The following is a 15,318-nucleotide window of genomic DNA, read 5'->3' as shown; positions in this document are numbered from 1 at the left end:
GCTGCACAGTGGGCCTTAACACCCACCACATGCCTGACGAAGGGGTCCTGCGTGACTCTGAAACATTGCACTACCTATTCTGTGATGTGATCATGCTTCAATAAAAAATCATTTGGCTGCTACTTGTCGATCTGTGGTGTGGTGTCAGATATCCTCTTTGTGGCTTTCTGATTCAGTTTCCAGCTGGTGGTTGCTGCAGCACCCAAATCTTCTAGAGCTTTATCCAGGAAAGTGTGCAATGGGAGTATTACCTAACTATGCAGACTCATTCATATTTACCACGGAAGTTTAATGATTAGGGATTGAGAACTGCCACTATCTCCTGGGTGGAGTTTCTCATGTGCTCCGCACTTTTACCCCTCATACAGTGTTAACCTCTTGACACTGGCCATACACATATATGCTGCTGCTCGGTGAGCCTTAATGCTGAGGCCGCATATATGCATACAGCTGGTGTCAATGGGTTAACACTGAATAAGGGGTAAAAGTGCAGAGGATGGCTGAGAGCGCGGTCCCTGCCCACTCCCAGCATGGTAGCCAGCGGGGATCAGTAAGTTCCTGATGAATATTTGCGATCAGGAGCTTTCTGATCATGTGACAGCCAGTCAGACACCTGACCCAGATGCCCGCGTCCGCCTCCTAGCTTTTAGAACTCTTAAAGGGCCGGGAAGTGGTCAGCGCGAATTGGTTAAGGAAGACCTTCCTGTTGCTGCTGCTCTGGAGTGCAAGTGACACGTGGCATTCTCTTCGATCCATTTCTGCTTCTACCCACAGTGACCTGCTCACCTTCAACTCCTGTGGTTGGAAGCTCTTTCTAGAGCTCTGTTCCCACTGGCTGACCCTGCAGTGCAACCCATTTTGGCAGTAACCTTAGTTTGCCAGACGCTAGCTGACTATTCTAATCATTATGGAAGTAAATTCTTTGATCATAGAACACTCGGAGCTCATCACCGCAGCCTTGAACTATAATGTGGAAGGGTTGTTGGAAGTCTCTAGCCTCCAGGATGGGTCTCCTGTCAGTGAATATGAGGAGGACCCTCTGGTTTAAGCTTTGGGCTGTAAAACCTGCTTGCAAAATGTTATTGCTTTGCATGCCCTTTGAGGGATGTTTTTTCATAGCTGTCCTGGATACTTTCATTAAGGATGTTACAAGGGGAAAGAGTACCCATCTTTCTTGGTAAAAGAATCTTAGAACTTAGGGAAGACCGAATCAATGTTGGGGATCAAAAAGAGTATCTTTTGGTACTCCCAAGCCTCCACTTCCAAAGCCAAACCCAAGTCTGCTTCCCAGTCCATCTGCAAACCCTTAACTTCCCTTAAAGTCCCCCAAGCCTTTCTACAAATCTTTTTTAGCAGAAGAGTGCACCCTCACTTGCTAAAGCATGGGGGGGGAGGGGACATCTTTTGGGGTGCTTAGGTGGGGGTGCTGGTTTTCAGGGGCTACAGCTGAGTTTCACTCCCAGCACCCTCCTCAATTCATTGCTTCCCAAAGTGGGGCAATGTCTGTTAACCTTTTCAGATACTTTGACAGACAGCATATGAGAAGCTTGGGTAAGGAAGATGGGTTTTAAGTATAGAGTTTCAGTCAAATACCCCTCCCAAGTTCATGGCTTCCAACCTGCCTGTGTCGCTCCACAGGTTAGCAGATCTCCATACAGCCCTGGTGGGTCTTTTGGAGAAGGGTGTCATCGCCTCAGTCCCTGCAGCAGTATGGTCCCAGGGGTTTTACTCCAACCTGTTTATAGTTCTGGGGGCATCTGCCCCATCTTGGATTTCAAGGCGTAAATGTCTACATTCAGCCTACTAGGACAAATAGAGATGGTGAATCTACCCAGCAGGGACACAGACAGCAGTAAAAAACTTGAAAGGGGTACGAACCCTTGCCCCTCACATCATCCAAAACTAAAACAAATAGTTTTAGCTTTACATACATTTTAAATATATGATGCCACTTGCTGATCCTTCACTGGAGTTTTTATAATTGGTATACTAATCACTAAAGGAGTGCTATGTAAGTGCAGCCCTTGCAAGGATTAACACTGTTCATGCAGAGTTATCCTACTTGTTTTCATTTGAGTTTAACCATTTGAGTTCCAGGTGCAATTTTTTAAAATGTTGGAACAGCAGATATTTGTACCAGCGCTGTTGGTTTTAGGACCAAAAGGTTTTTGAAGGTGCTGACCAGCTTCTGCATTGGAACCGCCAGGTGTGACATCAGTGACAGCTGGGGTCCAGTATTAAGCCAGGGAGCTAAATTAATCAGCTTCTGAGCTTTTGTTCCAGGTACTCAGCACGCCATAGGAACGCTCTGGAGCAGCCAGTGATCTTTTCCTAATGTTATGCTAAAAAAATATTCTAAAGGTATTTTTGCCTTCCCCTTTTGATGCACTTTGGCATCAAAAGGGGAATCCTAAAATAAAAGCAAGCCTTACCATTTCACTGTGTTTCTAAAAATCACATTTTCTTTATATCTTTTTAATCAGCCAACTTTTTGAGCTATATTTTGGGAATGCATAACTGGAACTATGCAAATTTTGTAAAAGCTACGTTGGAAAAAAACGACAAGAAAAAACTTTTTTTTTTATTTTCTAATATGTTATGCTAGCATTCAAGCGTGTGGAACTGAAACAGCTTTGAGAAAAAATACCATTGTGACTTGTCTTGTATAGGAGTTTACAGTGAGTAAAAGGTTTGGGGACTCTAATGGTTAACATGCCTGATGTATTTTATCACATAGGAACTAACCTTTTAACAGGGGATTGTGTTAAAATTGCATCTGTAATCGGTTGCAACCTTAATGCTCATTAGGCTGGCAAAACATGGATCAGTTTTTGGATCAGCCATAAAGGCTGATCAAAAAAAAAAAAAAACTAAACATATTTCCCCATCCACACAAGCAAGGTGGATGGAGGAATGCTCCTCTCTGTGTTAATGTATTCTGATAGCAAGACTCCCCTGATGTCAGAGCTGCAGTGATAATCAAAGGAAAATTTTCAAACAAGCTAGTTTGAGAGAAGTTGATCATTAGATTGACTTCTCTGAAACAGGGACAGCCATAGATGGATCAAAATTTGTCCGGTTCCTGCTGAACCTGATGAATTTAAGTCCATCTGTGGCCAGCTTTATACTGTGCTGAGTAGTTATGTGCCTTATTTTATATTCCCATTATCCGTGAATATTAGGTTTTCTCAGTTCACTCATTTCTTGTTTTTTGTGACCATTCCTTTGGATATATTCCAACAAAGCAATGGCAGTGCGAAATCCTCCATTAGAATGATGAAGCTTCATCACTCTAATGAGGATCTCGCACTGAAATTTTTTTGTTGTTTAAGCTCCTTGGATCTTTCCGGATCTTTATCTGGCAAGCTTCAGGACCCTTGAATGTTGGACTGAACATTTGTCCTCACCATGCTGATACCATAGACTGCTGTCTGTTGGGCTGGACATTGTAATGTGTGCTTTACTGGTGTGTGTTTTTTTTTTTTTTTTTTTTTAATATATTCCAGGCGTTTGCTCAGAGGAGAAGAGCCCATTCACTGGAATTAGCTCATATGTTGTACTACAGGAGCACATCTAACAATGCGGAGCTGTTGGGTGCCTTGACTCTCAGAGCACAAGAAGAACATGCAAAAGAAGTCATCTTAGCCCACAGCTTTCTAAAGCAACTTAACATACCAAGCCACGGGTATAACACAGGTATGTCAGAAATATACAGTTTTTTGCTTTTTTTGCTGGACCTGCTGCACAACTTTGCAGCACTGTGTCTTAGTGATTAACACTATTGACTTATAGCACTGCTTGTTGTAATTCCTATCAGGGTACTTTCTACATTGAGCTGGTATATTTTCCTCCAGCTATCCAAAAACCTTTTGATGCTGTCAAGTAAAAATGGTGGTAGATTATGTATGAATATAGTAATGATGTTTAGAGGGTATGAATCTGTGTTCCCTGTAAAGTACGTAAATCAGAATTCTAGCTCAACAATGCACTGTGTATTTCCCACAGAGGATAAAGAGTTTTGGATATGCGCAAAGCTACATTTGTTGGTTACTGATGTCAACAGGTTCAGCTTAAGTGCGCATAGGACACAATGGGGTTTATTTACTAAAACTAAAGAGTGAAAAACTGGTGCAGCTCTGCATAGAAACCAGTCGGCCTCCAAGCTTTTTTTGTCAAAGCTTAATTAAACAAGCTGGTTAGGAGCTGATTGGCTACCATGCCCAGCTGCACCAGATTTTGCACTCTCCGGTTTTCGTAAATCAACCCCCATGTTTCGCAAAAGACTCTTTCCAACTGACTTTTAGGGTTTTTTTTTTTTTTTTAAATCAGAAAAAAAAGTTTTATTTTGTTTGCTCATTATGTCAAATACATAATATACAGGATGGTACATAACTTAACAGAAATGCAATTATTGATACATATCATTTAGTTAAGCTTTGTATCAGACATTCCAAATATATGGCAGAACTTATAGGTAGTGTACAATAATGCAGAAGTAGAAGTACAAAGGAGCAACCCATTTGGATGACTAAAAAAAAAAAAAATTTTCAGTATATTAAAAAAAAAGTAAAACATTTTAATATTTTGGATGGGGTCCGCATGCCCCCAGGTCCTTGGGGACAAGCCGCTCCCCAACATGCTATCCGACCCACCAGATCTCATGAATGCCATCACAATTCACATTCGAGTAAGTATTTTTTCCACCGTTTAAATCTGTAAAAGTCTATCTTTAACTAATTTATGTGGTGCTAACCCAGGTACCTCCAGCCAGGCCTGCCACATCGTAAAAAATTTGCGGGTGCATTTCTGTTCTGATATGTCAGTTTTTCCTTGATTAACATTCGATTAACCTGCTCAACCCATTGGCGCCTAGTAGGAACCCTGGGAGTTATCCAGAGTTGCGCAATTAGTTTGCGAGCAACATGTAGCAGGCGAATAATCGCTGTATGTGCTGAGGGAAATAAATACTCGTCATCCAGGGCCCCCAGTAGGCATATCGTAGGGTTTCTTGGTATAGTGAAAGTGTATACCTGAGAGATTGTGTCAAGGACTTCTTTCCAATAGCAGAAAAGCTTAGGGCACTTCCAGAGCATGTGTAAAAGATCACCATGGTCCCTCTGGCATTTTGGACATAGGGGTGTGTCACGTACTCCCCACTTGTGGAGGCGTGCCGGTGTTCCGTATACCCAATGTAACAAATAAAGGTGGGACAATTTTTGAGAGATGGACACTGAAACCAAGGGGGCAGAGGCGAGGCAGAGATTCCATGTCTCTCCATCTATAACACTCACATCTTTCTCCCATTTGCGTCTGCAAGGCAGACTGGCTGGGTCCTGAATTGCATTGAGAAGGATGTGGTAGCATCTAGAAATCATACCTTTCTTTTCACTTTCCATTAGTATCCCTTGTATCAGTGGATGATCAGTCAAACTAAGCGCTGTTTGCGCCTGGTGGCGCAACTGTAAATACTTGTAGAAATTAGTGCGTGGTATATTAAATTCTGATTATATCTCTAGAAATAATTTAAGGGTAGTCCCGTTATATAATTGTGTAATGTATTTTATGCCCACACTTTCCCAGTTCCCAAAGCCTCTGAGTTTCTGCAGTTCTCTGTAGTTCAAGTTTTGCCACAAGGGAGTATTGGATAAATAACCCCTTATTTCCAACAGCCTTTTAACATAAGACCATAGTGTTTTTAAAAGGAGTATAGTTGGAGCCCCAGGATCTAAATGTGAATAGCCCGCCTCCAGGCTCGCCAGAGCTGTAATTTCATCACTGGCTGTGACATGAAAGAGCCTGCGGATCGGATCTGACGTATCCATTAATCCTCAGCCTCCCAGCTGTGAGGCAAGGTAATATGCTCTAGAGTGAGCTATCACCAGTCCCCCTTCATCTTTATTGTATTGCAACGTTGATAAACTAATTCTTGCTGATTTTTTACGCCATATTAGTTCCCGAAACTGGGAATCAATCCTATCAAACCAATACCGAGGAATCCAAACTGGGGAATTATTAAAAATATACAGCAATTGGGGTGCCCACACCATTTTATGAGATTAATTCTCCCCACTACAGATAAAGGCAGTTTGCACCAGGCCTTAGCCTTATCCCGAAATTTGGCAAGCAGAGGAAGCAAATTAAGGGATAAGTATTGGGAAACATCCGGGGATATTTGGATACCCAAATACCGAAAGGAGGACACAACCTGTATCGTTCCGCGCACTCCGGCAGAGGGACTGTAATGGGGTCTACTGGCATTAGCACCGACTTGTTCCAATTAATGGAAAAGCCAGACAGAGCACCGAAGGCTTTGATGAGAGCCATCACAGCACTCAGCGAGTTCTGCGTGTCACCTAGATAAAGCAATGTGACATCTGCATACAATGATACTACATCAGTACCCGTCACATGCCGAAATCCAACTATGTCACTGTCACACAAGAAAAAGACAATTCCATAGCTCAACTCACCAACCAGTCTGCTGACCAACCAAATTTACCTGTCTAACCGTATGTTAAAAGCAGGGGTTTAGTTAGCACACATTTGCAAACGCATGTGAAAGCTGCAAGGCCTCGTCAAGGCACCCTGTATTACTTGCAGTCCTAACACTAAATTTATAAGTGTCTCCACAGTGGAAGCACATGCATTGAATGGATAGGTGTGAGACAGGTGAGCCAGGAGGCCGCCCTAGCCCCCTTAAAGGGACAGGACACACACTGGACACCCAGCAGTAGCAGCAGAGGCGTCCAGTGTGTCCCCGACCCAAATATACAAACGGTAACAAGACACTGGTCACCGCCCACACCCATAACTGGCCTTCACAGTAAGGAGCACATGGAGGGCATATACATACAAGAAAAAGACAATTCCATAGCTCAACTCACCAACCAGTCTGCTGACCAACCAAATTTACCTGTCTAACCGTATGTTAAAAGCAGGGGTTTAGTTAGCACACATTTGCAAACGCATGTGAAAGCTGCAAGGCCTCGTCAAGGCACCCTGTATTACTTGCAGTCCTAACACTAAATTTATAAGTGTCTCCACAGTGGAAGCACATGCATTGAATGGATAGGTGTGAGACAGGTGAGCCAGGAGGCCGCCCTAGCCCCCTTAAAGGGACAGGACACACACTGGACACCCAGCAGTAGCAGCAGAGGCGTCCAGTGTGTCCCCGACCCAAATATACAAACGGTAACAAGACACTGGTCACCGCCCACACCCATAACTGGCCTTCACAGTAAGGAGCACATGGAGGGCATATACATACAAGAAAAAGACAATTCCATAGCTCAACTCACCAACCAGTCTGCTGACCAACCAAATTTACCTGTCTAACCGTATGTTAAAAGCAGGGGTTTAGTTAGCACACATTTGCAAACGCATGTGAAAGCTGCAAGGCCTCGTCAAGGCACCCTGTATTACTTGCAGTCCTAACACTAAATTTATAAGTGTCTCCACAGTGGAAGCACATGCATTGAATGGATAGGTGTGAGACAGGTGAGCCAGGAGGCCGCCCTAGCCCCCTTAAAGGGACAGGACACACACTGGACACCCAGCAGTAGCAGCAGAGGCGTCCAGTGTGTCCCCGACCCAAATATACAAACGGTAACAAGACACTGGTCACCGCCCACACCCATAACTGGCCTTCACAGTAAGGAGCACATGGAGGGCATATACATACAAGAAAAAGACAATTCCATAGCTCAACTCACCAACCAGTCTGCTGACCAACCAAATTTACCTGTCTAACCGTATGTTAAAAGCAGGGGTTTAGTTAGCACACATTTGCAAACGCATGTGAAAGCTGCAAGGCCTCGTCAAGGCACCCTGTATTACTTGCAGTCCTAACACTAAATTTATAAGTGTCTCCACAGTGGAAGCACATGCATTGAATGGATAGGTGTGAGACAGGTGAGCCAGGAGGCCGCCCTAGCCCCCTTAAAGGGACAGGACACACACTGGACACCCAGCAGTAGCAGCAGAGGCGTCCAGTGTGTCCCCGACCCAAATATACAAACGGTAACAAGACACTGGTCACCGCCCACACCCATAACTGGCCTTCACAGTAAGGAGCACATGGAGGGCATATACATACAAGAAAAAGACAATTCCATAGCTCAACTCACCAACCAGTCTGCTGACCAACCAAATTTACCTGTCTAACCGTATGTTAAAAACAGGGGTTTAGTTAGCACACATTTGCAAACGCATGTGAAAGCTGCAAGGCCTCGTCAAGGCACCCTGTATTACTTGCAGTCCTAACACTAAATTTATAAGTGTCTCCACAGTGGAAGCACATGCATTGAATGGATAGGTGTGAGACAGGTGAGCCAGGAGGCCGCCCTAGCCCCCTTAAAGGGACAGGACACACACTGGACACCCAGCAGTAGCAGCAGAGGCGTCCAGTGTGTCCCCGACCCAAATATACAAACGGTAACAAGACACTGGTCACCGCCCACACCCATAACTGGCCTTCACAGTAAGGAGCACATGGAGGGCATATACATACAAGAAAAAGACAATTCCATAGCTCAACTCACCAACCAGTCTGCTGACCAACCAAATTTACCTGTCTAACCGTATGTTAAAAGCAGGGGTTTAGTTAGCACACATTTGCAAACGCATGTGAAAGCTGCAAGGCCTCGTCAAGGCACCCTGTATTACTTGCAGTCCTAACACTAAATTTATAAGTGTCTCCACAGTGGAAGCACATGCATTGAATGGATAGGTGTGAGACAGGTGAGCCAGGAGGCCGCCCTAGCCCCCTTAAAGGGACAGGACACACACTGGACACCCAGCAGTAGCAGCAGAGGCGTCCAGTGTGTCCCCGACCCAAATATACAAACGGTAACAAGACACTGGTCACCGCCCACACCCATAACTGGCCTTCACAGTAAGGAGCACATGGAGGGCATATACATACAAGAAAAAGACAATTCCATAGCTCAACTCACCAACCAGTCTGCTGACCAACCAAATTTACCTGTCTAACCGTATGTTAAAAGCAGGGGTTTAGTTAGCACACATTTGCAAACGCATGTGAAAGCTGCAAGGCCTCGTCAAGGCACCCTGTATTACTTGCAGTCCTAACACTAAATTTATAAGTGTCTCCACAGTGGAAGCACATGCATTGAATGGATAGGTGTGAGACAGGTGAGCCAGGAGGCCGCCCTAGCCCCCTTAAAGGGGACTGCAAGTAATACAGGGTGCCTTGACGAGGCCTTGCAGCTTTCACATGCGTTTGCAAATGTGTGCTAACTAAACCCCTGCTTTTAACATACGGTTAGACAGGTAAATTTGGTTGGTCAGCAGACTGGTTGGTGAGTTGAGCTATGGAATTGTCTTTTTCTTGTATGTATATGCCCTCCATGTGCTCCTTACTGTGAAGGCCAGTTATGGGTGTGGGCGGTGACCAGTGTCTTGTTTATGTCACTGTCACCCCTTATTCTGGACACAAGAGGTTCCAGGGCCAGGGCAACCAGCAGGGGCGACAGTGGGCACCCCTGTCTGGTGCCCCGAAACAATGGAAAAGGCTCCGAAAGTTCCCTATTTACCCTAATCTGGGCAGAGGGTTGGGCATATAACAGTTTAACCCAGTTAATAAAGTTGGTGCCTAGCCCTAAATGGTCTAACACTTTCCACAGGTAAGGCCACTCGACACTGTCGAAGGCCTTAGCTGCATCCAGTGAGAAAATCGCTCTATTACCTGTATTGCAGGTAGGGATCTGTAAATTTAGAAAGAGTCTCCTTATATTTTGGGCTGTAGATCTAGTGGGTATAAACCCTGACTGGTCTCTATGTATAAGCTTGTGTATCACTTGTGCCAATCTAGTGGCCAATACCCTGGCCAGTAGCTTGACATCAGTTGTGAGAAGAGAAATGGGCCTGTAAGAGTCTGGCAGAGTCGCATCCTTGCCTGGTTTCAGTAGTAGGATAATGATAGCTTCATTCATAGAATTAGGGAGTGTTCCCTCTTTCAGTGCCTCATTGTATACCTTCAGTACCGTGGGTAACAGTGTGCCTGCATATCGTTTGTAGACCTCGGATGGAAGGCCATCAGCCCCCGGGGATTTGTTATTGTGAGTTTGTGCAATTGCAGTAGCCAATTCCTCTTCTGTTAGTGGGGCATTAAGTAAGGCCGCATCCGAGGCCAACAAACGAGGTAATGTGCATTTTTCTAAGAAGCCTTCTAGTTCCCTCTCTGTAGGTTGCACTTTAGATGAGTAAATATCCATATAGAATGTTCTAAAGGTTTGTACCACTGTGGCAGTCTGTGTCTGAATGATACCTTGTGCATCGCGTATGCCCGAGATTGTGGAGGTAGAACTCTGCGCACGCGCCAGAATAGCCAGCACGTGCCCAGTAGACACCCCCTCCTCAAAATGTGCCTGTTGCAGGAAAAAACATTTGTTTTCAGCTAACTGCAATGCCAGTTGTCTGGACATAGATTGTGCTCCTAACCAAATTATTTTTGTATCTTCTGTAGGGTTGGCAATATAATTATCTTCAGAATCCCGAAGTGTCTTGCAAACCTCAGCCTCCCAAGCTTTTGTATTAGTTTTAATCTGATTAATTACGGTAATAAATTGCCCTCTCATAAATGCTTTGGCTGCATCCCAGATCACATTCAGATGCGTTGAATGAATGTTGTCCTGAAAGAAGTTTTAGTTGTTCCCTTATGGGGTCCGGTTCGGGAAGCAGTGAAAGCCAGAAGGGGTTAAGCTTCCAACCTTTACGTTTGGTCACATTAGGTAATGGTATCGAAATCCACAGTGAGGAATGATCAGATACATGTCTAACATTATATTCTGCATCCACTAACAATGGGATTATAAGATTGTTACCCAGACCTAGATCATTTCTGGATAAACTCCCGTAGGAGGCTGTACAGCATGAGTAATGTTTTACCAAAGGATGTCCCAATCTCCATAAATCCGTTTATCCGAGTTCCTCAAGTAGGCCCGCGAAGGAAGTCTGTCTCCTTTACTTAGGGGTAGATGGAACAGGTAGTTTATCTAGTTAATGATTCAGATAGTTATTATAATCGGCCACTGCCAAGAGTGGTACATTGGGGAACTGAGGACCTCGGATGAGTAGGGAGGTGGGATGTAAATTGCAGCCAGTATACAAGATAAACCCGAAACATTACATAGCAGAAAAATATATCTACCCTCCTGATCCACAAGATTTGGTATACAGTGGAACTGAGTGTCCCGACGTATCGGGACACTCACTCCCCTTGAATAAGCCGAGTGCATGGAGTGGAATTGTGTACAATATACCCGAGGGCTAAAGCTAGGAGCCGGATCTGGTGAAAAATGAGTCTCTTGCAGGCACACTATATTGGCCCCTGTAGACTTAAGGTGTCTGAGGACTGCCAATTTTTTCACAGAGTTGTTAAGTCCTCTTACATTCCAGGACACTATTGTTATTTTATCCGCCATTTGGGTTAGTAGAGAACAAAAACGTGGTCTTGCGAGACTTGGGAGAGTGGCGCACAACACTCTCCATTCTGGCATCATAGAGTGCATGTAGGACGTACCTGGCAAAAATATTACCTGCATCACATGTAGGTGGTTTGACATTGTCTGTGTGTGTGGAAGTCCATGGCTGGAGGCCCGGTGGGTCAGATAGTGAACACAGATGGGAGCCTGTGCTTAAAGAAAAAAGAAACAAAAAAATCAAAAGCAAATTAAAGAGTAGAACCAACAGGGCTCTCAGCCAACGGGGCTGGATGGCATTTTTCCCCTTTCCAGGGGGGGGGGTATCCATTGGAAACACCCGCAGAAGAAAAGGTCTCTGGATGGTGAGTGGGGTTTCCCTATTGCAGGGTGATTAGCATAAATCATACAGTGGAATATGGAAAGTTCTCCTTTTTCCCCGCCTGACCAAGATGGAACGGTTGGTGAAAAAGAAGTGGTGAGGGGGGGGGAGTACAGCCTCTACCTTCACCCCCCTCCAAACCCCTCACATGTCAGGATGAAGGACCCTCATGCTGGAGCCAGGCGTTGCAGTCTGGCAGCTTTGAGTGCTCTATCCTCATGATCCAGCCATTGTGCGGCTGCATTAGGGCGATCAAAGAAATGTACTTCTCCCAGTGCGACCAGTCTGAGGCGTGCAGGGTATAACATTGCATATTGCAGTTTATGTTCTCTAATGCCGTGTACACACGGGTGGACTTTTCGACCGGACTGGTCCGACGGACCGAATCCGGCGGACAATCCGACCGTGTGTGGGCTCCGTCGGACCTGCAGCGGACTTTTTTCAGTAAAAAATCTGACAGACTTTAGATTTGAAACATGTTTCAAATCTTTCCGACGGACTTGAGTCGGGTCGAAAAATCCACTCATCTGTATGCTAGTCCGACGGACGAAAATCCACGCTAGGGCAGCTATTGGCTACCGGCTATCAAGTCCGTTCGTTCGAAAGTCCGTCGGACCTGTCCGGTCTAAAAGTCCGCCGGTGTGTACACGGCCTTTTTTTAACATCAATAAATTTTGCATGTTGTTTTTGCGGCTCTGCAGAAAAGTCCAGGAATAGGACACTTTGGAGTTATCGATCGCCATGTTCCCACTCATGGTTCTGGCCTTAGATAGGATTGCATCTCTATCTTTATAATTTAGCAACTTGAAAAGAAAGGCGCGGGGGTGATTGCCTGGCAGGAGAGGGCGTGAATGCACCCTATGCACCCTTTCAACAGCGAATAGTGGGGAGAGGCGTCTTTGCCAAACGTGGAAACAAACCATTGCTCTATAAAAGCTATGAGGTTTTTACCCTCCGCTCTCTCAGGAATGCCCAGGGCGCGCACATTATTGCGCTTCATGCGATTTTTTAAAATCATCTAAACGTGCAGCGTGTTGTTCAGTGAGATGGCAGGTAAAGTTTAAGTCCCTTTGCATAGGAGCTATGTCGTCTTCTATTGTGCTCTTTCTGCCTTCTACAGCAGGTGTCCTCTCTCACAGTTTTTGCATATCGTGGCGTACATAAAAGATCTCTGCCTTCACTCCTTTAATCTCATCAGAGAGTGCTGTGATGGACAAATTACATGTCGTTACAGCTAAGAAAATGTCTCTGAGAGTGGGTTCTGGCTCCTCACTGTTAGAGGATGCTTGAGGCCCTGTTAAAATGTCTCTAGGAGTACTCACTGTGTTCCACTCCGGGGACAATCCGCCTGCATCCTCCAAAGGAACGGTGTCATCCGCTTTCGAAAGGCTCCCAGGAGCCTCCCCTGAGTCAGGTGCAACACCCAGGGCGTCTTTGTATCATCTTCCCCCAAATAGGAGCTTCTTAGCGGCCTCTTTATATTTCTCCGTGGAGGAGCGCTGCGGGCCAGCGCCATCTTGGTGCGCTTCATTCACAGCTCCTTTCGCTTCCTTGGGCTTTCTAGACATCACAGCGGCAGGCAAGGGGTATCGATCGAGCGGCGATATCCCCGGGATACCGGTGCTTTGATTTATGGGTCCGGTTCAGTCCGATAACGTGGTCCACAGGATCCATGTCAGGATATTCGGCAGAGCGGGAGACAAACTGGTCCTGTTACATCAGCTGCTTAGCCATGCCCCCCGACTTTTAGGGTTTTAAATATTTGGTATTTTTTTTAGCCTTGAGATCCAGGCAACCTTGCCAGACAGCACCAGCCACATCATTGACCTTTACTGTGGTAGCCCCATTGCTGAGTCAAAAATGCATTACAGTCTGGTAATCGGACAGTGAAGGAACAACAGACCACTGATAAGTCATCGCTCTGCTCTCCCTTCTTGATAACAAATATAGTGGTTGTACATGTGTCCTGTCCCGGAGCCTTATTGGCTCAAAGTGACACCCCTCCTTCTCATATTCTGAGTCTTGGTGTGAAGTGGATTACAGGAAGCTAAAATCATGTCAAATTCAGGTATGTGTTCTATTTGCATTCAAAGGTTAATTCCATCCAACACTAATATGCCCGAGTGTAATACCCCCCGAAGACTTCTGCTGTCTTAGGAGCTTGTTGATTTAATCTCTGCGCTGGAGTACTTGGGTCCTGATGTGGCTATTATGAGGGGTTTCACTCATTGAACTTATTGATACTATATTATAATAAATGCAACAGAAGATACTGGAATATGCCAATCTTGGTGGGAGCTACCAAAACTCCCGAATAGACAAGAACATAGTCGGGGAGATTTGAGCGTTGGAGTACCTAAAACACTGAAGAAGACAGGGGCCGATTCAGTCCACCAGACATAATTTTTAATTAAAATATAATTTATTGTAGGGGTTTACCCTTTAATACTATCACTGCCTGGCTGTTTTTTCCCTCCACAAGTGTGAAAATGTACAAATTTGACTCAAAAGTTTTCAAAGACGCACAAAATGATATATTTTCTTCAGGTAGAAGAATTCTAGAATGAAAATACGGTAGTCTGTTTGTTTTGTGCGTCACAATATTTTGCGTAATTGTTTACAAGTTACATATTTAGAGTAAAAAAAAAAATACACACTTTATTAATGCACAGAAATGCAAGAGAGTCTCCAGATGTTTCACTAAACATAAAAACTGAGACTGGATTGAGTTAATTAAAAATTAAATATAAACAGCTTTATAATTGGAAATGCTTGAAAAAAACCTTAGTACTCAAAATTGTAAATAAAGGCCACATTTTAAATGTTTACAGCTCACCAGTTTACAATTAAGTCAAATTATGAACCTAACAATTTACTTCCACGTCTGGCTTAGATAGAAGAGGCACTAAGGGAGCCTTGAGCCTGCATGAGTCTGGAAGGGGCAGCATTTTGCCAGTCTGTAGAATTGAACAGGTGGCTTTATATCCATTTGGAACACTTTTCCTAAAAAGAGGAAGACAGATTAATTAACCACTTCAATACAGGGCACTTAGACACCTTCCTGCCCAGACCAATTTTCAGCTTTCAGTGCTGTCGTAGTTTGAATGACAATTGCGCGGTCATGCTACACTGAACCCAAACTGAATTTTTATCATTTCCCACAAATAGAGCTTTCTTTTGGTGGTATTTGATCACCTCTGAGGTTTTTATTTTTTGCTAAACAAATAAATAAAGACCGAAAATTTTGAAAAAAATAAAAGTTTTGCTTTTGTTTCTGTTAAAAAAAATTGTAGATAAGTAAGTTTTCTCCTTCACTGATGGGCACTGATAAGGTGGCACTGACAGGCACTGATACAGCGGCACCGATGAGGTGGCACCAATGAGCGGGCACTGACAATGGGCACTGATATGCGGCACTGGTAGGCGGCACTGATGAGTGGCACTCATATGCAGCACTGATGGGCACTGATAGGTGGCACTGATGGGTGGCACTGG

The 15,318-nt window shown here is 44.6% G+C and overlaps 1 protein-coding gene across 2 annotated transcripts in view; it reads left to right on the top strand.

Moving 5' to 3' along the window:
* Window positions 1–15,318, top strand: part of TMEM143 (transmembrane protein 143) — a 111,722-nt gene that overhangs the window by 76,952 nt on the left and 19,452 nt on the right. For both annotated transcript variants that reach the window (XM_073602753.1, XM_073602752.1), the window contains one exon: window positions 3,507–3,696. In XM_073602753.1, the coding sequence (XP_073458854.1) occupies window positions 3,507–3,696 (190 nt within the window). The remainder of the gene's footprint in view (window positions 1–3,506; window positions 3,697–15,318) is intronic.

Source organism: Aquarana catesbeiana, linkage group LG10 (genome assembly GCF_042186555.1).
Source record: "Aquarana catesbeiana isolate 2022-GZ linkage group LG10, ASM4218655v1, whole genome shotgun sequence".
Classification (NCBI taxonomy): Eukaryota; Metazoa; Chordata; class Amphibia; order Anura; family Ranidae; genus Aquarana; species Aquarana catesbeiana.
The sequence above is the reverse complement of the archived record's forward strand: the minus strand, read 5'-3'. Positions and strand labels throughout refer to the sequence as shown.